The sequence below is a fragment of the Mya arenaria genome, chromosome 9 (assembly GCF_026914265.1).
Source record: "Mya arenaria isolate MELC-2E11 chromosome 9, ASM2691426v1".
Lineage (NCBI taxonomy): Eukaryota > Metazoa > Mollusca > Bivalvia > Myida > Myidae > Mya > Mya arenaria.
In genome coordinates, this window is record NC_069130.1 from 26676065 (window position 1) to 26700217 (window position 24153).

The window sequence follows — 24153 nt, forward strand, 5'->3', positions numbered from 1 at the left end:
CATACATTCTACAAGTCTAAATAAATATCTGTTCTGTTCTGTCCTTCGTTGATGTTTGGCTACTGGGCCCGTCCCTGAAGTAAACATTGTATGATAAGTGTTTACGCTCATGTCTCCGAACATTTGGTAGGTTTTACATTTAATTGTATAGAAAGCCTCTGAAACAACCGCAAAATATCCATTTAGTAATAAAAATAAGCTCGCGCATTCGCTGGCTAGGCTAGTATAGAGACAATCCGCGATAAACACTAATAATATTAGCATTTATTTTTGGTCTTAAAAATATTGTCGGCTTTCGGCTCGACTTGATTGTTTGGAAGACCAAATTTAAAACTTTCTTTAACTTAATGACAGTTTGGCAGATCCCCACCAAATTCACATCTGTTCCCAGTAATAGTGCTTATGTTTCATCTCCAGCCGGCGCAGTAAGGCTGAGACTCAATTGTTAAGAAGACTTTCCTAATTTTGAACCCGAAATGCCTCCAATTCCAGCGTCTAAATAATCCATTAAATAAAAAATGATAGCCAAAGTTTAAGTAAGTGTTTTAATTTTGGTCTTCTTAAAAATTATGTCGACAAGCTGACTTATTTGTTCTGAAGACCAAAACATTGCCAGGCAAATTCATTTTTAAAATAGGCCAAACAATTTGAACAAAAACGGCGTAAAAATTCAGCTTAATATTTAACTACTAAATTATCTCCCTTTCAAATGAATATATAAATCAGAACTCAAAATATGTTTATGAGTTATGAAACTTTCAACTTCTCATATTTAGATGTCGTTTTTATTTACCTATAAGAAAAAGTAAAGGAAACCAAATGTTGTTGTATTGAAAATGCATTGCTTGAAACACGATTCTTTTAAAGTCTCAAAGGTGAGAAATTTAACTAGGCTTTAATTATAACCACAAAATGAACACCGCGGCAACACGGATGTTGTGTACAATCATATTTATCTTTCACATTCACCATGTCCTTTACCTTTTATCATTGGCAAAATTAATTTATTTGAATTGTTCTTGTTCTAAATCTATGGGAGTTTTTGATTCGAGGGTTATCTGACATTGTATCTATTTATTTCAAGATTTGAATAAAATCATCATAATTCGTCAGCAATATATGACACATGTATTCTAATAAAAAAATACGTTAATTATAATTGGTTTTAGAAAATAGATTAGGTGACCAACAGAAAAATAATTGCACTGTTTAAGTCACCCTAGACAGGTCTAAAATAAAATTTTATCTCAGGCCCAAATTTATCGAAACTTCTTAAGTCCCTTCACAGGATTAAGCTTAGCTCACTGATTTTGTTATTCTATAAATTGTTTTATATTAACTTCGTTAAGATTGTTTGAGAATTTTAATTTATCTTTATTGTAATTACAATTAACCAGTTTTCATTTATCAAAATCAAAGTTAAGTATGTATTTTGTGTTATTGAAATAAGCTACTTAAAGCTGTTAACCTTAAGAAGTTTCGAGGAATTGGGGCCAGTTATTAAAAAATGACAAGATATACTAAAACTTCAATATTAAACATCTGAAAAGAACTCAGTTCTTTTTTTGCAAAATCGTTTGATTTATACGAAAATAAATGTTTTATTATATTTACAAATAATGCCAGCACCTGGGGTATGAGTGTTTTACAAATATAAAGGTTTTATATGAGTTGATTTAGTTGTTTCCGAGCCAAATAAACTGACAAATTGCTGTACAATTTTGTCGTAAATCGCATGGCCATCCATTTATTTTTCTATCTGTGTGTCAGTTCCACTTTAATTATTCGACAGCAACTTTTTAATATAGTTTGCTTTCATAGTTCATGGTGACTGACATTAACTTTTTAGATATGTGGGCAATACTTTATTTTAGGTACAGCGAAGTCAGTCTGTTACTGGGTTCTAATTAATTGTGAGATATGTCACCATTTTTCAGTGTCAAATTATCCCTATAAATAAGCTGATATTACAAATATACATTGCATAGAATACCATATATTAAGATACTTTCAAGAAACATTTGTCAAGTTGCACTTTTTATAGCGAATTTATGTTAGAATACAATACTTGTATATTCTTTACGAGCCTTTTATTGGATCATTTAAAGCTTCATAAGCTACAGTATATATTATCAAATACATTTTTTTATAAATATATTTCTAAGTGTGAAAGCTATATAAATATAAAAATAACAAATATAGAAAAAAGTGTCCCGTCTACACCAGTATCTGCAGGCCAGAGCTGGTATTCAATAATGGTCCTAATTTGATATAAGAACGATATAGCTAATCGGATTACTGGTTATTAATAACTGACCTATAGCGTGAATGAAGTCAATGATGCATTACCGTACGATCAACTTAAAGGGCATATTGAATACCACTCCAAGCCGTTATCGCTGCACGACAGAAGCATTTGCGTACGACGTTATACACAATAAAACCATTTACGAAATAACATTGAACTCCACCAACCTAGCAACAGCAGTTGTAAAGTTTGCAATTGTATACTTTGTTTTTGTATGGATAAATTGAACATGGTTTAGAGCAAAGTTATTATTCTAGACGACATTCATTGCCATCGGGCAAAAAGGTTTTAAAGATGCACTCTTACTCCCAAGTAAGATTTACCACAATTAATACAATTGTTTTAATATACCAAAAAGGATGAATACAATTAGTAAAACAATGGTATTTATGAAGGAAACCGAATTTAATTTATTAATTAGGTACAAAACACACGGTATTCTACCTTTTGAATCGATAGTAGATCGGGGTAAACCTTTTAGCATTCACCAATCATTTAATATTTTTGCATTTTCAGCTATTAAATACACGGTTACAATCGTGTTATCAGTAATTAACATTTTCCATAAATGCATAAGTTAGTAATTAGTTAAAAGTTAATCACTCAAGATTTATGTTTGTGATGTTGATGTTTTGATATTAAATAAGAATGTTACTTCAAGAGACGTTCAAGTTAGTATTTATTTCCTTATTCGTAAGCATTAGCAAAAAATCTGGCCAAACAAAACAATGGGGCTTTAATTGTCCCTAGTGAATCTTTGGAAATCAATCAACGCTTAAAGAGTAAAAAGCAACAGTGAATATGTTAGCCATGGCAGTATATTTTACTGTTAGCAACTTAACCATGTACTATACGATATTCGAATTCGTATTTTATTTATCGCAATCCATCTACAAACAATAGCTCACAGTCAGCCCAAAACAATTCCGGATCTCCATTCACATCCTTAATTTATAAATAGGGATTTATCATATGATCAGGAAACAGGAACGGAACGACAATCATGTGAGTAATAATCGAACGAGCAGATATTTAATGTAATATATAACATTTCATTTTATTGCGATTTCTTCTGCCCCGACATGTTTGTGTTTCATTTGTATAAAATATAAATGTTAGATTGTCAAGGATTGTACATAATTTGGATTGTGTTTTTTATACATTTTTTGTGGTTTCAATCGTTGTTAGAGTGAACGTTCAGTTTCTTTCACTTCATTAGAGGTGTCAATAATACATGCATTTTTGTTGGTTTAACAAGTAACATCGTTGCTGTCAGAGTGGGAGTCAGCTGGTGCAAATACATTAGTTTATCGTCATACAGGTCGTAACAATGTATTTCAAACTGGTATGTTACCAACTTGTGAATGTGAAAATAAACAGTTCGACTCAGAATTGTCAGAAAGTAGTTGTGTGCGGTAACCACCTTGTCATACTCTCTGAATCCGCAGGAACATACATTTAGAAAATACATTATAGTCGATAAACGTTTATTAATAATAAATGATTTATTTTGCAAACAAAATGTAATGGAAACAAAACAACATAAAACGTGTTCTTTTTATTTCAAAAACGAGCAATATATTTTCAATATAACATTTATGATATCACATGAACACCGATATGTAAGGTTTTTTCAAAATAATATTAAATTCTCTATTATCACAGAATATGTTTAAAAAAACAAAATAGTTATCAATAAGGTTGCTAGCCTTTTAATTATAAAAACTTAAACAAAAGAAATTATCTTAATTGTAACACTAAATTTGCGAAAACATGATTCACGTTTAAACGATATCAATTAAATAAATATCATTGTTCACCATGGACTTGAATCTACTATGAACGCCAAACTCTTGAATCTACCTTGGACGCCAAACACTTGAATCTACCATGGACGCCAAACTCTTGAATATACCATGGACGACAAACACTTGAATCTACTATGGACACCAAAGACTTGAATCTACCATGGACGCCAAACACTTGAATCTACGTGCGGGTTATTATCATTATCACGACCACCAGTTTCATCACTTCTATTATTTGGATTATGGGCTTGTATCACGTTAGAACGAATACTCCCAGTATGATCAGTGGTGGTGGTGGTGGTAGTGTTACTCTGAAATGTTTGCACCTTTTCTCTGAATTCTTCAGCACTAGCCCGGTCCGTCCTCATAGCTGTATCGCGTGTCTGGTTACCATCAAAGACGATTGAACTGACGGTGTCTGACCTGTTGCATCTTTCTTTGAACAAAGGTGTAGGTCGAATAACACTTGATTTTGGTTTATAAAATTTAACACCAACCATTTCATGGCTATTTCTGGTCTCGTTACCTTTACTGTTATTATCTTTGACCACTGATGACTCAATCTGATCGGAAGTTATGGTTTGTAATGTTGCAGCTGTGTCCATTTCACTGTCAGGCACATTTTCTGGAATAGTGTACGTTTGAATTGGAGTGATTTGCGAACCAAACGGCGGAGAGAGATTCAGTAGTTGTTGTGGAGATATGTTTGAAACATAGGAAGACAAAGGCGCACCGATAGTGGAATAGTCATTAGTTTGTTGCTGCGGATAGTTTGAACTAGCACCGGTCCACGCTACCGGTATCATACAAGTAGTACCAAGTTGAGTTGAGCAGAAAGTAGTTCCAAGTTGGGTTGAGCAGAAATTAGCTGGGACAAGAATTGTTAGAGGCACCGTTGAAATATTTGAATGGGATGTCGTCAACTGATTTGAATCCATGGATGACTTTACTGTGTTGTCTGAGGGACTGAAGTTGCTGAATGGCACCGTGGTCACTTGGTAGATAGGTTGAGGGCTTGCGCCCACCACATTAGGAGAGGAGACGAGACTTGCGCCCACCACATTAGGAGAGGAGACGAGACTAGGCTCGTTCGCAGATATCTCTGAATTTGGATTGTATTGCTGAACATGTGGACTTATTCCCAGGTCTTCCGACGGTTTCTTTAGAACTCCAAGTCTGTTTTTACCAAAGCGATCGACAGTGGAATTTAAAACATCATGAGTTTGCATCGAACCCGGAGATTCACTCTGGGCAGGGTTTGGGTATATTGGCGTACATAGTTTGTTTGCTAAATGGTCGATCAGCTTGGTTTTAATTTCAGGGTCGGTGTTTCCAAGATCATTTGAGGTTAGCATTTTTATCACCTCGCTAACGCAAGTGTCTATACCGCTTTTATATTCTTCGTCGCTCGGTACTGGGGACATCTGGTCACCTGGTGAAAAATTGTAAGTGAATTAAATCACCTTTCGTATTTTTTATAGCCGAACATAAATCTTAGAGTAAATGGCGTACTTTCTCTATTGTAAGCTAATGTAATCTGAGATCAGGAGTATCCGCTTGTTACGACAGAATAAAGGAATGCTTGTATTTGAAGTTGAAACCGTATATGAATGTAGCTGTATTAATACTATAATGTATTAATTAGTATGCATGTTTATGTGGCTTAGATAGTGTTCTTCCATTAGATGATATACAGTTCTGGTGTTTATTACCTGTTTGTGACTGGCGTTGTAGTTGTCGAACACAACTGACTGTCATTTCCAAAATATCTGCTTTCTCCATTTTTTCGAACCTCTCACCCTTAAAGGAAATATCAAACTCACATTAACATTGAAACTGATATTCCTGAAATACATTGTTTCATCATTTCGTCTACATGTTCGTATTGTTCTGGCAACGAGTCCAAAAGACAATAAGAAAAAAAACCCAACAAGATCCACTCTTGCTTACGCAAATGACTGAACCATTTCGAATTGTGCTTTCAATATGAAAAATTACATTTACAGCTTTGAATATTATATATTGATTAAGACATTGATTTTGCGTTATATGTGTTTAATTCGGAATAAAATCACTTTTAAACTGCATAAAAATCGAATCATTATCACTCTTGTGCCTGTCGATTTAGGTAGTTTAAGTACTAAATTTATTTTACGTATTCTTGATTTAAGGTGTTTGATTTTTCGATCGGCTTTATATCCATGATCGGTAAATTATTTCATACAGGCGTCAAAGCTATTTAAATACCTTATTAGTGACCATCCCAGCCAGAATATTTTTCAGCTCAGTCAAACTGGAGTTGATTCTGGCTCGTCTTTTCTTCTCCATCGTCGACTTTGTCACCTAAAATAATTTGGTAAAAATCAGCATTTCGAAATTAAAATGTCAAGAAAAATATTCATTTGTATTTATTTATATAATTGCTAGTTTATCTTAATTTAAAATAACACACAAAATAACTATTGTTTTTGAAAAACCGATCGTTTGTTCTTATCTAATTAATTCATCATAGACTAATAACTATGACCAAGTGAACTGGTCTCACATCTTAATCGAATGTTAATTGCTGTTTTAGCTAAATTTAAAATAACACACATAATAACTATTGTAGTTGAAAACCCGATTGTTTGTTCTAATCTAATAGTCATCATTGACCAAGAACTATGACCAAGTAAACTGGTCTCACATATTAATCGAATGTTAATTGCTATTTTAGTAATTTAAAAAACAACACATACATTGCAACTATAATTGTATTTGAAAAAAAAAACGATCGTCTTTTCTAACGTTATTAATTCATCACTGACCAAGAACAATGACCAAGTAAACTGGTCTCACATTTTAAACGAATGTTAATAGCTGTTTTATTTTATCTGTTTCTTCAATTAAGTCAATATCTTTACACCGATTCAACTCAATTCACCCCTGAATAATTGCTTTGACCATAGCCTTTATATATCCAATATTTTATCCGGTATCATAGTGGATGTACTGTTTCTTGATAATTACCTTTCGTGTTTCCGACAGACCAACTCTCGGTTTTTCCGACAACATCTTTGCGGGTATGTTGTTGTTCAAATAACTTTCAGACGTCAAACTATTTGTTGAAGTAAAAATACAACATAAATAGGAAACATTTTTTCTTCAAGAGGCTGTCTTCCGTAAATTGTCCATACGACACAAAAAGTCCGGCACACGTATGGCCAATGATGACCCTCTCCTTGTCAGGCTTGCTGAAAGATTTGTTCGTGTGCCTAATAACTTAGGTCCAACAATGTCTTCCACAAATCGTCCATACGCCACAAAAGTCTGGCACATGTATGGCCAATGATGATCCTCTCTTTGTCACACTTGCTAGAAGATTTGTTCGTGTGCCTAATAGCCGAGGTCCAACTACAGTGGAATGCGTACGTCTGACACACTTAATACCTGTCTTCATATGAACTCAGCGATATCTAATGTATGAAGATATTGTTCCGTTGTAATGTATTGAAAACAATCCGTTGTTTGCTTAGAATATTTCCATAAAATATGTATGATTTTCGTCAGTTATCCAATCTAGTGAACTCGTATAAGTTCTGCATAAATAAATGAGCAAATATATACTTTTAAGACTTTTATATATGTGTTTTTTATTTAGTCAAGCCCCTGCTTGCATCAATCACACATATCTTTTGTTTATTTCCATAACAAGTCTGAACTTGCTCAAATTCCCATGGTCTTCAGATTTGATGATGCACCTGTATCTTCCTCATTTAAGATAGACAAGTTTGAGCGACCAAGCCAAGCGATAGATAAAACTCAAAGTGCGACAGAAGAGGCTTACGCCATTGGTCGAGTGCATGTCGCGTGAAATAACGCGTGGTCTTTTGGCAAATGAAATCGACAATTATGGTCACAGAAAGCGCGTGCGACTTTGATTGACAGACACGGCGCGTGGCGTAGATAGAAGCTTAAACGTGGGAATTCTCCGCCCCTTTGCGCAGGTAAACGAAACGCTAAAGTTCATCCAAAACTGCCATTAATCTTACATACCTATGGAGATGTCCTTAACAGCGTCAGGTGATTATTTATTAAGTGTCTCTTGCGCTTTCTCAAATCGTGGGAAAGTGGTTTAACAGTCTTGCGCTGGGTTTTTTGTTTGACAGGACTGCTTAACAAGCAGAAATGATTTTATGAAATGAATCCGTGTATTGTTCTTTATTGCTGTTGGTTAAATACAACTAGTTAACGTTGAAGTTAATTGTATATGCTTTATAAGTGTATTGCATTCGACTACAAATGATCGGTGCAGTAATTGACAAACAGTATGTGAAATGAAAATAAAATAGATCCCACAGCATGTATTAAACATGTACGAGGATGTGTTGACAAAATGATGTCATATTACTTTAGAACTATTGAAAAATGCGTGATTTAAAGCGATAATTTATAGATTTCTGTTCTTATAAGTATGTGCCAGTAACTATGGTAACTATGGTACAGTAACTATGGAAGCGTCTTACTGCCAACACATATACTTTCTTTGACATATACTATCTCGCAATAAGGTAATAGTAAGTCCTTATGACAATATCATATCTCCCAGTTAGGAAAAACTAAGTCCCAATTAGGAGAAACGATCGTATTAGGGAGATGTTGATTGAAAATTAAGTGATACTAAAGCATGATTAACAGATACTTGGTTCTGGGCCCATGAACTCCTTATTTAATGGTATTAAATCATAAATATACTTTTATTATATCCTTATAAGAACTTAGAATCTCCTAATTAGGAGATACGATCGTAATACGATCGTAATTGGGAGATACGAGCATGAAGAACATATACTTGTTTCCGAGTTCATTGCCTCCTTATTTAGTGATACTATATCATAGATATCACTGTTAGTATCTCCTTGTTAGAACTTAGAATTTCATAATTAGGAGAAAGAGTCTCCTTTATATTTATGAGATAAGTCATTTAACAAACGTATAGACGGTTGAAGTACAAAGCTTCGTTAAGTTAGTGTTTGGTGTTAGTGTACAAAATTGAATATGGTTACTCAGATTGGACACATTTTAATAATACATGTTGTCAATGCGTCTCTTTTAGATCCAACCGCACCCTTGTTATCGTTGATGATCAATTCAAGAGCATAATGTAATACCTTTGTACTCCCTCTTATCCTTAAAAGCTTTATCAAATGAGGCGCTATTAAAGATATTTTAAAATCGATGGTCCAGGATTTGATACAGCTGATGACCAGTGTATGACCAGATTCGTTTAGTTGTATATATGCCAGTTTGTTAGCATGGTTCAACCAAGAACCGTTTTAAGGCATTGGTTTTTTGGAAAGCGTGTCTTACACTGACACTCTCCGATTGAGAGCTTGAAGCGCGTTTGGTCATCCGAGCCCGAAATTGCGAGTTTATTACCGTTAAACCAAAGGTCGAGCGGTCATTGAGCGTCGTCAGAGGTTTATGTACGGGCAAGTGACCATTACAAGAGCAGACCCTTTGGCGGATTTAAGACGTTATAATTCATTGCTCTAATGAAATACAAATTAAGACGGACACTGCTGTTTTGAGGTCGAGATAACTCCCGAGATAGTGTAGTCTTAGTGCAAATTTTGACCAGGTCTGTCTGTCTTGTACAAATCAGATTGATGTACGCATGATATGTATAACCTTAAGCGAGTAAATCATCTGACATGCTTGCAATTGCAGATCAAAGGTGTTTGCATTTTGTGCTTAACAATGTTGTCGTGTTGTTTAACATAGAGATGTCATCTCCTATATATGCATGAAAACATGATTAAAAAACATTCAAAATGTAAATAAAATCTAAACAACGTCTTGCGTGGGATTTTCCTTTTTACATTTTTAACATGGTGGAGCCCCTTTCTTAACCATATATGGTATACATTGTGGTGCCCATTCTTTGACCATATATGGTTTAGTAGGAGGTGCCCTTTCTTTGACCATATATGGTATAGAAGGAGGTGCCCTTTCTTTGACCATATATGGTTTAGTAGGAGGAGCCCTTTCTTTGACCATATTTTGTATAGAAGGAGGTGCCCTTTCTTTGACCATATATGGTATAGAAGGAGGAGCCCTTTCTTTGACCATATATGGTATAGAAGGAGGAGCCCTTTCTTTGACCATATATAGTATAGAAGGAGGAGCCCTTTCTTTGACCATATTTGGTATAGATTAAAGTGCTCTTTCTTTGACCATATCTGGTATACATGGTGGTGCCTTTCTTTGACCATATGTGGTTTACATGGTGGTGTCCTTTCTTTGACCATATGTGGTATACATGGTGGTGTTCTTTCTTTGACCATATGTGGTATACTTGGTGGTGTCCTTTATTTGACCATATGTGGTATACATGGTGATGTCCTTTCTTTGACCATATGTGGTATACTTGGTAGTGTCCTTTCTTTGACCATATGTGGTTTACATGATGGTGTCCTTTCTTTGACCATATGTGGTATACATGTTGGTGTCCTTTCTTTGATCATATGTGGTTTACATGGTGGTGTCCTTTCTTTGACCATATGTGGTTTACATGGTGGTGTCCTTTATTTGACCATATGTGGTATACATGGTGGAACCCTTTTTTGACCATATGTGGTTTACATGTTGGTGTCCTCTCTTTGACCATATGTGGTTTACATGGTGGTGTCCTTTCTTTGACCATATGTGGTTTATATGGTGGTGTCCTTTCTTTGACCATATGTGGTTTACATGGTGGTGTCCTTTTTTTGGCCATATGTGGTATACTAGGTAATGTCCTTTCTTTGACCATATGTGGTTTACATGGTGGTGTCCTTGACCATATGTGGTTTACATGTTGGTGTCCTTTCTTTGATCATATGTGGTTTACATGGTGATGTCCTTTCTTTGACCATATGTGGTTTACATGGTGGTGTCCTTTCTTTGACCATATGTGGTTTACATGGTGATGTCCTTTCTTTGACCATATGTGGTTTACATGGTGGTGTCCTTTCTTTGACCATATGTGGTTTACATGTTGGTGTCCTTTTTTGACCATATGTGGTTTACATGGTGATGTCCTTTCTTTGACCATATGTGGTTTACATGGTGGTGTCCTTTCTTTGACCATATGTGGTTTACATGGTGGTGTCCTTTCTTTGACCATATGTGGTTTACATGGTGGTGTCCTTTCTTTGACCATATGTGGTTTACATAGTGGTGTCCTTTCTTTGGCCATATGTGGTATACATGGTGGTGTCCTTTCTTTGACCATATGTGGTTTACATGGTGGTGTCCTTTCTTTGACCATATGTGGTTTACATGGTGGTGTCCTTTCTTTGACCATATGTGGTATACATGTTGGTGTCCTTTCTTTGACCATATGTGGTTTACTTGGTGGTGTCCTTTCTTTGACCATATGTGGTTTACTTGGTGGTGTCCTTTCTTTGACCATATGTGGTTTACATGGTAGTGTCCTTTCCTTGACCATATGTGGTATACATAGTGGAGCCCTTTCTTTGACCATATGTGGTATACATGGCGACACCCTTTCTTTGGCCATATGTGGTATACATGGTGGTGTCCTTTCCTTGACCATATGTGGTTTACATGGTGGTGTCCTTTCTTTGACCATATGTGGTTTACTTGGTGGTGTCCTTTCTTTGACCATATGTGGTATACATGTTGGTGTCCTTTCCTTGACCATATGTGGTTTACATGTTGGTGTCCTTTCTTTGACCATATGTGGTTTACATGGTGGTGTCCTTTCTTTGACCATATGTGGTATACATGGTGGAGCCCTTTCTTTGACCATATGTGGTTTACATGGTGGTGTCCTTTCTTTGACCATATGTGGTATACATGGTGGTGTCCTTTCCTTGACCATATGTGGTATACATGTTGGTGTCCTTTCTTTGACCATATGTGGTTTACATGGTGGTGTCCTTTCCTTGACCATATGTGGTATACATGGTGGTGTCCTTTCTTTGACCATATGTGGTTTACATGGTGGTGTCCTTTCTTTGACCATATGTGGTATACATGGTGGTGTCCTTTCCTTGACCATATGTTGTTTACATGGTGGTGTCCTTTCTTTGACCATATGTGGTATACATGGTGGTGTCCTTTCCTTGACCATATGTGGTTTACATGTTGGTGTCCTTTCTTTGACCATATGTGGTATACATGGTGGTGTCCTTTCTTTGACCATATGTGGTATACATGGTGGTGTCCTTTCTTTGACCATATGTGGAATACATGTTGGAGCCCTTTCCTTGACCATATGTGGTATACATGGCGGAACCCTTTCTTTGACCATATGTGGTTTACATGGTGAAGCCCTTTCTTTGACCATATGTGGTTTACATGGTGGTGTCCTTTCTTTGACCATATGTGGTATACATGGTGAAGCCCTTTCTTTGACCATATGTGGTTTACATGGTGGTGTCCATTCTTTGACCATATGTGGTATACATGGTGAAGCCCTTTCTTTGACCCTATGTGGTATGCATGGCGGAACCCTTTCTTTGACCATATGAGGTTTACATGGTGATGTCCTTTCTTTGACCATATGTGGTTTACATGGAGATGTCCTTTCTTTTACCATATGTGGTATACATGGTGGTGTCCTTTCTTTGACCATATGTGGTATACATGGTGGTGTCCTTTCTTTGACCATATGTGGTATACATGGTGATGTCCTTTCTTTGACCATATGTGGTTTACATGGTGGTGTCCTTTCTTTGACCATATGTGGTTTACATGGTGGTGTCCTTTCTTTGACCATATGTGGTTTTCATGGTGGTGTCCTTTCTTTGACCATATGTGGTATACATGGCGGAACCCTTTCTTTGACCATATGTGGTTTACATGGTGGTGTCCTTTCTTTGACCATATGTGGTTTACATGGTGGTGTCCTTTTTTTGACCATATGTGGTTTTCATGGTGGTGTCCTTTCTTTGACCATATGTGGTATACATTGTGGAGCCCTTTCTTTGACCATATGTGGTTTACATGGTGGTGTCCTTTCTTTGACCATATGTGGTTTATATGGTGGTGTCCTTTCTTTGACCATATGTGGTATACATGTTGGTGTCCTTTCTTTGACCATATGTGGTTTACATGGTGGTGTCCTTTCTTTGACCATATGTGGTTTACATGGTGAAGCCCTTTCTCTGACCATATGTGGTATACATGGTGATGTCCTTTCGTTGACCATATGTGGTATACATGGTGGTGTCCTTTCTTTGACCATATGTGGTATACATGGTGATGTCCTTTCTTTGACCATATGTGGTTTTCATGGTGGTGTCCTTTCTTTGACCATATGTGGTATACATTGTGGTGTCCTTTCTTTGACCATTTGTGGTTTACATGTTGGTGTCCTTTCTTTGACCATATGTGGTTTACATGGTGGTGTCCTTTCTTTGACCATATGTGGTTTACATGGTGGTGTCCTTTCTTTGACCATATGTGGTTTATATGGTGTTGTCCTTTCTTTGACCATATGTGGTTTACATGGTGGTGTCTTTGACCATATGTGGTATACATGTTGGTGTCCTTTCCTTGACCATATGTGATTTACATGTTGGTGTCCTTTCTTTGACCATATGTGGTTTACATGGTGGTGTCCTTTCTTTGACCATATGTGGTTTACATGGTGGTGTCCTTTCTTTGACCATATGTGGTATACATGGTGGCGCCCTTTCTTTGACCATATGTGGTATACATGGCGGTGTCCTTTCTTTACACATAGGTGTTATACATTTATCTACTGTCTGGTCTTTTAAAATTTCAGATGAATCGAGAATAAATTGTGTATCTGTATCTGTAAAGCTAATTTATTTTATGATAGTATCGTTTGTATATATTTTTAATATGCTTGGTTTACATTATCGTAAATCTATCTTCCATTAATTTGTCACTATTGGATTTCTGCTTTATCGTCCATATCTTAGACCTCGATGTCTCCAACATCATTAATGTCACGCTCACAGTTAATCAACATTGTGTACATATGTTTCGCTATACGTTTTGTTACAATGTCCTTTTCCCATCACCTTCTAAAACAAATCTTGCGATCCGATCTCCCCTCATGGCCTGTCACGGCAATGTATGTGTAATTAGTTTCGGGTAGAATTACCTGCCTATGACAAGAAAATGGTTTACAACATTACCTAACATTAATCACAGGTATTTGATACTATAATTACCCGCCAGTTAAAATGTTCACCTTGGTACCATATTGTTGCAGTCATGTGACCTCTGACGCTGTCACATGACCTAGGGTGGAAAGTTGGGGTCTTTAAGCGAGTGTGAGTTACATGTGTACAATTATACAACAGTGCACCTGCATTGCTGTATATTAATGGAAAGAGAATCTTTCATATAAACTCATATTTTATCTCTCTTGACGTCTTCTTTACATATGATCGGATGGGTGTCGAGTAGAGAGTGCACATATGAGGTTACATATGGCATAACTGTTATCTATATCTTAATGGGTTTTTAATCACTCCCGAAATCCTTTTTCATGCTGTTAATAAATGACTTTTGCGTAATGTAACATCAATGTCCTTTCAGTAACAACATACCGAATGACTCAAAGTACGAAAGAAGGGAAATCAGTTTTGAAGTGAAGTGTAAATTTAGTAGTATCATGAAATATGTAAAGGATTAGTTTAATGAAAATATTTCATACTGTGATTTCATTTTCTTCGAAGATTAAATTTCCCGTCAGAAACGGATGCATTATTATTACAAGAAATTACCACCGCATCTACGTGACACGGTGGTCCTAATAAATACCGCTTTGTGTAATCGTCTGTATCTTAAAGGGGCTCGTTCACTGAGATTTTACTGGCGACATTATTATTTTTTTAAACTTTGTTAAAATTGATTTATTTTACACTTACTTTTATAAATAAAACAGACACTAGCAGATATTTACTTAAACATAATTGTGTACTTTTTAGTCTAAATTTATTCAAATCCCAATACGTTGATGACGCTCTCCGGCTAAACAGAGATATTCATGTCACAATTTTCGATAAATTTATAATCGAGCACTTACTCAAACTTGATATGATGAGTCATCATTGTTGCAAGCGTTTTGTTAACAATTCACACAAAATTTACGTGTTCGATGTCCGACCCTGTACAACGTGAAGAGGCCCCTTTAAGCCCTCACAGTAGACCTACAGAGATGACTTATAGCTGTGATAGTTGATTTACAATGGTTGTTTAATTACAAATCGTCTCTTGAACTACAGATCCTCATATAAAAATTGCTTAATGCAGTGCAAAATGATTCAAGAGCGATCGTAGAATTACTTCCAGTGCGCGCATTCAGTTATAATAAAATCATGTTTAATCTCACTAAACTCAATCTGACTCTACATATTAAATATCTTTTTTGAAATATCAGTTTAATTGCATTATAATTGTGTGTTAGTGCATGCATGTAAGTTGATAAACAACGACATACGTTCTGAATAAAACCACTTCTAACCATATAAATTAATCACCGTCAATAGTACAACTTGACTTAGTGTTCGAAATTATATTTTGTCCAATTTATATTTCGGGATGGCAGTATGTACTTTTATTTTTTGTTAAATCAGCAGTTTTAATCAGGTGAATCGGTATATTTCAACAAAGGCTGGGTCGGTAGACTAGATATAATCTCAAACACTAAGCTGGTTTAAGGGTTGGCTTAACAAGTATTTATTTCAGATAATAATACATAAATCATGAGCATTGTCGGCGACACTCCAGGTTCATTCTTTGTTGTAATTGCATACAGATAACCTTCCACCGTTCGTTACAATTTATCTTAACTATACAGCGCTTTGATGGTTTCAATTTTATTAAAATTTCTATTTCTATTGCCGTCCTTCGTAGTTTTTTTGCTTATTATTCCTTTTGTGTTTTTCTGTGAACTACATAGCCTTTAATTTTATAACAGTATTCGAAGTTAAAGTTTCGACCTATGTTCGCTTAAAGAAGTGGAATTTTCTAATACGGCTCATATACAAAACAGGACCTATTCCGAGCTCCCAGCCTATTGCTATAGGTGCAGTGAATTGACCACCGGGTTCAGTAGTGTATATTTATTCTTTAAAAGAGTCACGTGCCATGTAGCTCGATACCTGACCACCTCATACCCGTGCAACACGTCTGTCGCACGCAACAAGTTGTTGTTGTTTTCTTTGGAGTTGTAAAAAAATCATTCATAAAAGGAAATTTTAAAGAAGAAGAAGAAGAAGGGAGAAGAAGAAGAAGAAGAAGAAGAAGAAGAAGAAGAAGAAGAAGAAGAAGAAGAAGAAGATTAAGAAGAAGAAGAAGAATTCCCGTAAATTCCCGTAGCTCTTGATGATTCCCGTAGCTCATGATGATTCTTGTTGATTACAGTAGCTCTTGGTGATTACCGTAGCTCTTGATGGTTCTCATAGATTCCCGTAGCTCGTGGTGATTCCCGTAGCTTTTGATGATTCCCGTAGCTCTTGGTGATTCCCGTAGCTCTTGATGATTCCTGTAGATTCCCGTAGCTCTTAAGGATGGCCACAGCTCTATGTGATTTCCGCAGCTCTTGGTGATTCCCGTAGCTCTAGATGCTTCATATATATCTTTGCAATTACCGTAGCTCTTGATGATTCCCATAGCGCTTGATGATTCCCGTAGCTCTTTGCGATTCCCGTAGCTGTTGATCATTCTCGTAGCTTTTGTTGATTCCCGTACATTTTGATGATTCCCGTTATTGCCGTAGCTCTTGATGATTCCCATAGCGCTTGATGATTCCCGTAGCTCTTGGTGATTCTCGTAGCTCTTGGCGATTTCCGTAGCTCTTGATGATCCCGCAGCTCTATGTGATTCCCCTAGCTCTATGTGATTCCCATAGTTTTTGGTGATTCCTGTAGCTTTAGATGCTTCACATAGATCTTTGCAATTCCCGTAGCTCGTGATGATTCCCATAGCGCTTGATGATTCCCGTAGCTCTTGGTGATTCTCGTAGCTCTTTGCGATTCCCGTAGCTGTTGATGATTCTCGTAGCTTTTGTTGATTCCCGTAGCTTTTGATGATTCCCGTTTATTGCCGTACCTCTTGATGATCCCCGTAGCTCTAGATGATTCTCCTAGCTCTATGTGATTCCCGTAGCTCTTGGTGATTCCCGTAGCTCTTGATGAAGCCAGAAGCCTTTGATGAATCCCGTAACTTTTGATGATTGCCGTAGATCCCCTTAGCCCTTGATGATTCCCGTAGCTCTATTTAATTACCGAAGCTCTATGTGATTTCCGTAGTCCTTGGTGATGACCGTTGTTCTTGATGATTCCCGCAGCTCTATGTGATTCCCGAGCTCTTGATGATTAGTGATTCCCGTAGTTCTTTATGATTCCCGCAGCTCTATGTGTTTCCCGTAGCTCTTGATGATTCCCGCAGCTCTATGTGTTTCCCGTAGCTCTTGATGATTTCCGAAGTTTTTGATGATTCCCGTAGTTCTTGTTGATTGCCGTAGTTTTTAATGATTCCCGTAGCTTTTGATTATTCCCGTAGCTCTTAGTGATTCCCGTATTTTTTGATGATTCCCGCAGTTCTTGATGATTCCCGTAGTTCTTGATAATTCCCGAAGCTCTTAGTGATTTCCGTAGTTCTTGATGATTCCCGCAGTTCTTGATGATTACCGTAGTTCTTGATGGTTCCCGCAGCTCTATGTGTTTCCCGTAGTTTTGGTGATTCCCGTAGTCCTTGATGATTCCCGTAGCTCTATGTGAGTCCCGTAGTTCTTAGTGAGTGTTTCCCGTAGCTCTGAATGATTCCCGTAGTTCTTGGTGATGAACGTTTAAACTCTGATTGCTCGCTTGGTTTCTGCTGCCTCTTGTCGTATGTCATGTCGCACGTGTTGTTGCACTGGTCAATAACCTGACCACCAGTCATACCAAGTATTTTCAGCACTCCTCTTGAGATCTTTCAACATTTTCGTTTGACTATACTTAACGCAATTTCTGCTACTCACACTTATAAGTCAAAGTTAGGTTTTCCAACATTTCTTTACTTTTTGTAAACATTTTTGCCTTGTCACCGCGTTCCTGCCACTCACACTGACTAGTCATATGTTTATATTTTATCATATATTTCATACGTCATTATATGTTTCATATTTTATTAAAGTCTCGTCAATACATACATAAATCATTTCCAAAATAAAAAAGTTCATAAAAAGTATCGCCAAATAAACAAAATCTAATTAAATCTTGTATGTAGTATAAACCATAAATACAAAGTGTAAAATTGGAAATTATAAAAAGGGATGTATTCACTGTCCATTTCTATATAATGTATCTAGTATTGGCTTTTATCTAATATAAGTGGACTTTCATATTATATAAATAACTCCTATTTTCAAATTAATACAACTATTATTAGTTTTAACTTATTTGTTTTTCAACGACTGTGAACAACATTATATTAATCACTCTCGTTGGCACGATTTCACGCGAGAGTGTGGTCTTGTTGTTGGAAAAACCGGAGTACCCAGAGAAAACCCACTTGTTCGGGTCGCATTATTGAGAAGCGAGTGCGCTAACCACTGCGCTAACCGAACAACCTAAACTATACAACCATTATTCTAGGAAAACTTCAGGAAATACATGTACAGAATTGCCATAACTATTTTGGCACTTTTTTAATATTCATTAACATTTTCGTCTGACCACCGCGGTCCTCGCAAGATTTCTGTCCAAGATTTGCGTATTTGGTAATAAATGTCTTTGAGTTAAGCTGGGACACAAAACATATCTGATAATTTGAAATATAAATCGCTCAAAACATAGGTAGGCTGACGTTTTAATTACTCATTTCAAACATAAAAAATATTTCACACACCAGTTTCATTATTTTGGACATATTCGAAATTCTACTTCAACATCAATTAGCAATGAAATATGACATTATTATTAGCTAGTTCATAAACATGCAATAAATCATTGCCAAACTTATCAGCGATCTGGCGCTGCCGAAGATAGTTAAAAGAAATGTTTTTCATTATAATGAGTTTACTCTATCAAATTATCATTTTAATTGCATATGATCAAATGATATAAGTCTATTAATGACATCCAGAAGATGTCGGACATTTTATATGGATATATCTCTATCAAAGGGTAAACAATATTTATACTTTTTATGATGTGAAAATTATTGCGGAATTTCAAATGCTTTATCACAATAAGTAAAACTTTTATCAGGTGAACTTTTTTGTAATATATGAGAAAATGTAAGACCGTAACGCCCCCGACAAGTTTGTGTCCGATGCTTTATATGGTCATGCAGTCGGTCACGTGGTTTATATAATCGGTAAATTAGTCAGTTGTTATTTTTTTACTCAGGACAGTTGGTCACTTGTTTTTTATATCAGGTCAGTTGGTCACTTGTTTATATCTCCGGTCAGTTGGTCACTTGTTTTTATCTCCAGTCAGTTGATGTTTAATTTCAGTAAGATTGCCACGTGTTGGTCAGTTGTGTCAGTTGGTCTCTTGTTTTTGTCTCAGGTTAGTGTGTAACTTTTTTTTTTATATCAGGTCACTTGTGTGTTTTTTTATCCCCGGTCAGATGGTCAGGGTTTTTTTATCGCATGTCAGTGAGTTTAATGGGTTTTTTTTTATCTCCAGTCACTTGGTTACGTGTTTTTTTTTTTATTTCCGATCAGTTGGTCACGATGTCTTTATCTCCGGCCAGTTTGTCACTTGATTTTTATCTCCGGTCAGTTGGTCACTTGGTTTATATTATCGGTCAGTTGGTCACTTGTATTTTTTTATCTCCGGTCAGTTGGTCACTTGTTTTTATCTAAGGTCACTTGGTCACGCGGTTTTAATCTCCAGCCAGTTGGTCACTTGGTTTTATCTCCGGTTGCTTGGTCACTTTGTTTTATCTCCGGTCAGTTGGTTACGTTGTTTATATTTCTGGTTTGCTGGTCACTTGGCTTTTATCTAAGGTCAGTTGGTCATTTTTTGTCTGCGGTCAGTTGGTCACTTGGTTTATATCACATAGTTTTATGCCAAGTCAATTGGTTACTTCTTGTTCTTTTTTAATTCAGGTCAGTGGGCTACATGTTTTAATCTCCGTTCACTTGGTCACGTGGTTTAAATCTCCAGTCAGTTGATCACGTGTCTTTTATATCCGGTCGGTTGGTCACTTGGTTTTATCTCCGGTCAGTAGGTCACTTTTTTTTTAACTCCGGTCAGTTGTTCACGTGTTTTTATTTCAGGTCAGTTGGTCATTTGTTTTTTATCTCCGGTAAGTAAGCCGTTTGTTGTTTTTATCTCCGGCCAGTTGGTCACTTGATTTTTAACTCCTGTCAGTCGGTAAAGTGTTGTTGTTTTTATCTCCGGTCAGTTGGTCACATGTTTTATCTCCAGTAACTTGGTCATGTGGTTTTAATATCCGATCAGTTGGTCACTTGATTTTCAACTCCGGTCACTTGGTCACGTGGTTATAATTTCCAGTCAGTTGTTCACTGGTTTTTTTTTTATCTCCGTTCAGTTTGTCACTTGTTTTTTTTTATCTCCGTTCAGTTGGTTACTTGGTTTGTGTCTCTATGAAAATCTACGATCTGATTTTTTGTCCGCAATCTTATATCATCGGTTTGCAGATATTTACGCAAAAACTTGCTCCTTCCAAGACAAAAAAAAGTTGTAAAAATGGTAAATCTGTGAGAGTGCAGCTTTAAAATGATATATTTGTGAGAGTGCAGCTTTAAAATGGTATATCTGTGGGAGTGCAGCTTTAAAATGGTATATCTGTGAGAGTCCAGCTTTAAAATGGTATATCTGTGAGAGTGCAGCTTTAAAATGGTATATCTGTGAGAGTGCAGCTTTAAAATGGTATATCTGTGGGAGTGCAGCTTTAAAATGGTATATTTGTGGGAGTGCAGCTTTAAAATGGTCTATATGTGAGAGTGCAGCTTTAAAATGGTATATTTGTGGGAGTGCAGCTTTAAAATGGTATATCTGTGGGAGTGCAGCTTTAAAACGGTCTATATGTGGGAGTGCAGCTTTAAAACGGTCTATCTGTGAGAGTGCAGCTTTAAAACGGTATATCTGTGAGAGTGCAGCTTTAAAATGGTCTAAATATGAGAGTGCAGCTTTAAAATGGTCTAAATGTGAGAGTGCAGCTTTAAAACGGTATATCTGTGAGAGTACAGCTTTAAAACGGTATATCTGTGAGAGTCCAGCTTTAAAATGGTATATCTGTGGGAGTGCAGCTTTAAAACGGTATATCTGTGAGAGTGCAGCTTTAAAACGGTATATCTGTGGGAGTGCAGCTTTAGAATGGTATATCTGTGAGAGTGTAGCTTTAAAACTGTATATCTGTGAGAGTGCAGCTTTAAAATGGTATATCTGTGAGAGTGCAGCTTTAAAATGGTATATCTGTGAGAGTGCAGCTTTAAAACGGTCTATCTGTGAGAGTCCAGCTTTAAAACGGTCTATCTGTGAGAGTGCAGCTTTAAAATGGTATATCTGTGAGAGTCCAGCTTTAAAACGGTATATCTGTGAGAGTCCAGCTTTAAAATGGTATATCTGTGAGAGTGTAGCTTTAAAACGGTATATCTGTGAGAGTGCAGCTTTAAAATGGTATATCTGTGAGAGTGTCTGTGGGAGTGCAGCTTTAAAATGGTATATCTGTGGGAGTGCAGCTTTAAAATGGTATATCTGTGGGAGTGCAGCTTTAAAATGGTATATCTGTAGGAGTGCAGCTTTAAAATGGTATATCTTAGGGAGTGCAGCTTTAAAATGGTATATCTGTGAGAGTGCAGCTTTAAAATGGTATATCTGTGAGAGTGTAGCTTTAAAACGGTATATCTGTGGGAGTGCAGCTTTAAAATGGTATATCTGTGGGAGTGTCTGTGGGAGTGCAGCTTTAAAATGGTATATCTGTGGGAGTGCAGCTTTAAAATGGTATATCTGTGGGAGTGCAGCTTTAAAATGGTATATCTGTGGGAGTGCAGCTTTAAGCTTGCGGTACGGGTGAAATGTTTTTTTCTTATCAATTTCATTGTGATGCTTGAGTCTAACAATTGGCGTTATGTCTTTATTTCAATATGTCAACGTGGCGCGGTCCGTCAACGATTACTTTCAAATGTTTGTTTTTTCGATATTTGAATCTCTCTCTTTTTTGCAAAGAGAACTAGAAGTTACGCTCATCATTAGACTATCTTTGTCTGCATTTGGTGCTAGGTTTATTTTGTCACGTTTCGCATTTTATGAAAAAAATGAGTGCGGTTAATCCGTCCAACAAACCCTCAATATGGTGTCATGTAAATTGTAGATTTGACATATTATACCTTGCATTAGATAGTGTAACATGATGGTGAATGGGATTTGAACACTGCTAGCTTATTAAGTTCGTGGATAGTAGATGTTATCGCAAGTTAGTTTTGCAACATCTGAGATTTCTTATTTTATGTCACTTCTAAAAAGATGCTGACCCTATAAATGGCTGTGATGAGGGAAAAATCTTCAATTTATTAATTTATGTTTTTTAGCTTCATGTAATGTCACCTCAAGGTTTGGTTTGCGTGCCAAAATATAATAACCTTCATAAACAGTAAATTACAGTAAGTTTTATTCTCCAATTCGCTCCATAGAAATAAAGATACAGTATTCATTTTCTGATGATAAGGTTTCATATTTGTGTCAGCTAAATAGATTTTGAAAGTATTCCCCATTGTCACTTATTGTTATCTTTTATGAAAAATATTGTTTTCTCAGACAGGGAAGATGAGAGATGTATTGATGTCCGCGCCAAAATGTGACCTCCGGGAGGGCATATGACACTAAATGTTATTTTCCCTTAATTGTGCGCTACTTTAATCTTGATAAATCATATTATATTTAGTGACACTGTGACATACGCGACGTTTACAATTATAATATATGACAGCTTCAGACTTTGAAGGTATATCATACGGTTGTGTACTCTTGGATTATTTTTTGTTTTTGTCAGGCCATACCAAATACATTCCATGTTTAGCAGCAGGATCCGTATTGATAAAGCATCTTAGTGAATTACAAAGTGAAACCCAAGTTGAATATTATAAACGATTTGCGATGTTTTAAAACAAAAAATATGAAAATAAGCAAGAAAAATATCAAAGACATAGGAATACATTTAATAAAAAAGAGGGAATTTTAAATGTATGAAACGAAGAAAACATGTTCGTCAACTTCTGCGAATAATATGCGTTATCCCTGTTTAACCGTACACTTGTGTTCCAAATCGATTTGTGAATTTCGTGATAGCATATTTGGCATTTTTGTGAGAAAAAAATGATTTGTGAAAAGTGGGGTCCAATCACACTATATAGATGAAGGATCTTAAATTTCGAAAAAAAGCACTATTTGAATGCTTATTTAACTGCTTCTTAACTTATTACATTGTATTAGCTTAATTCATACAGTTTTCTGAGGTTGTGTTGATCTATTTAAAAGGAAACTAGCTGTTGGCGTCCTAAAGCTACCTGCAGGATGACGCTAATCACAGCATCCATTTGCGATGGCCTAATCCCCCAGACATGAAAAACATGAGGAGGATGTTGTGCCATACAAACAAAGCGTGATTCATTCCATTCCCTACATTGACAAGTTTAGAGATTGCAGAAAGTCGTATTCCACTGACAAAAAATGATACATTATCTGTAGAAAGCACAGCAACTTGATACTCTGTACACCCATTTGTAAAAAGTAAAAAGGACCTGTACTAGAGGTTTACATTCAAACCATCGTATTTTATAACTTTCTTTTGTGCATGCGCATGTCAGCAAACACGGGGAAATTAATCTAAAAACAAATTACTTTCGTTGCAATCTTAGTATGATTTTAAGGAAAACGTCGAGGGCGTACAGTATAATTATACATTAGTTTGTTATCTGTCAGACTGAAAACTATCTATAATACAGTGACCCGAGTGTATAAAATCTACATCCGTATTGAATAGTCGTTATAATTTAACTTAATTTTTTTTTTCATTTTTGTTAAAAATTCGTTATAATTTATAATACAT

At 36.2% G+C, this 24153-nt stretch overlaps 1 protein-coding gene across 1 annotated transcript; it reads right to left on the reverse strand.

Annotated features, from left to right (window-relative positions):
* Positions 1 to 3851: 3851 nt before the first annotated feature.
* On the reverse strand, positions 3852 to 7911 carry LOC128245440 (uncharacterized). Its single transcript, XM_052963588.1, has 4 exons — positions 7126 to 7911; positions 6364 to 6459; positions 5829 to 5916; positions 3852 to 5548 (listed from the first exon to the last, which is right to left on the reverse strand). The coding sequence occupies exons 1-4, from the start codon at positions 7168 to 7170 to the stop codon at positions 4272 to 4274; spliced, it is 1506 nt and encodes a 501-aa protein (XP_052819548.1). The 5' UTR covers positions 7171 to 7911; the 3' UTR covers positions 3852 to 4271.
* Between the last annotated feature and the right edge of the window lie 16242 nt (positions 7912 to 24153).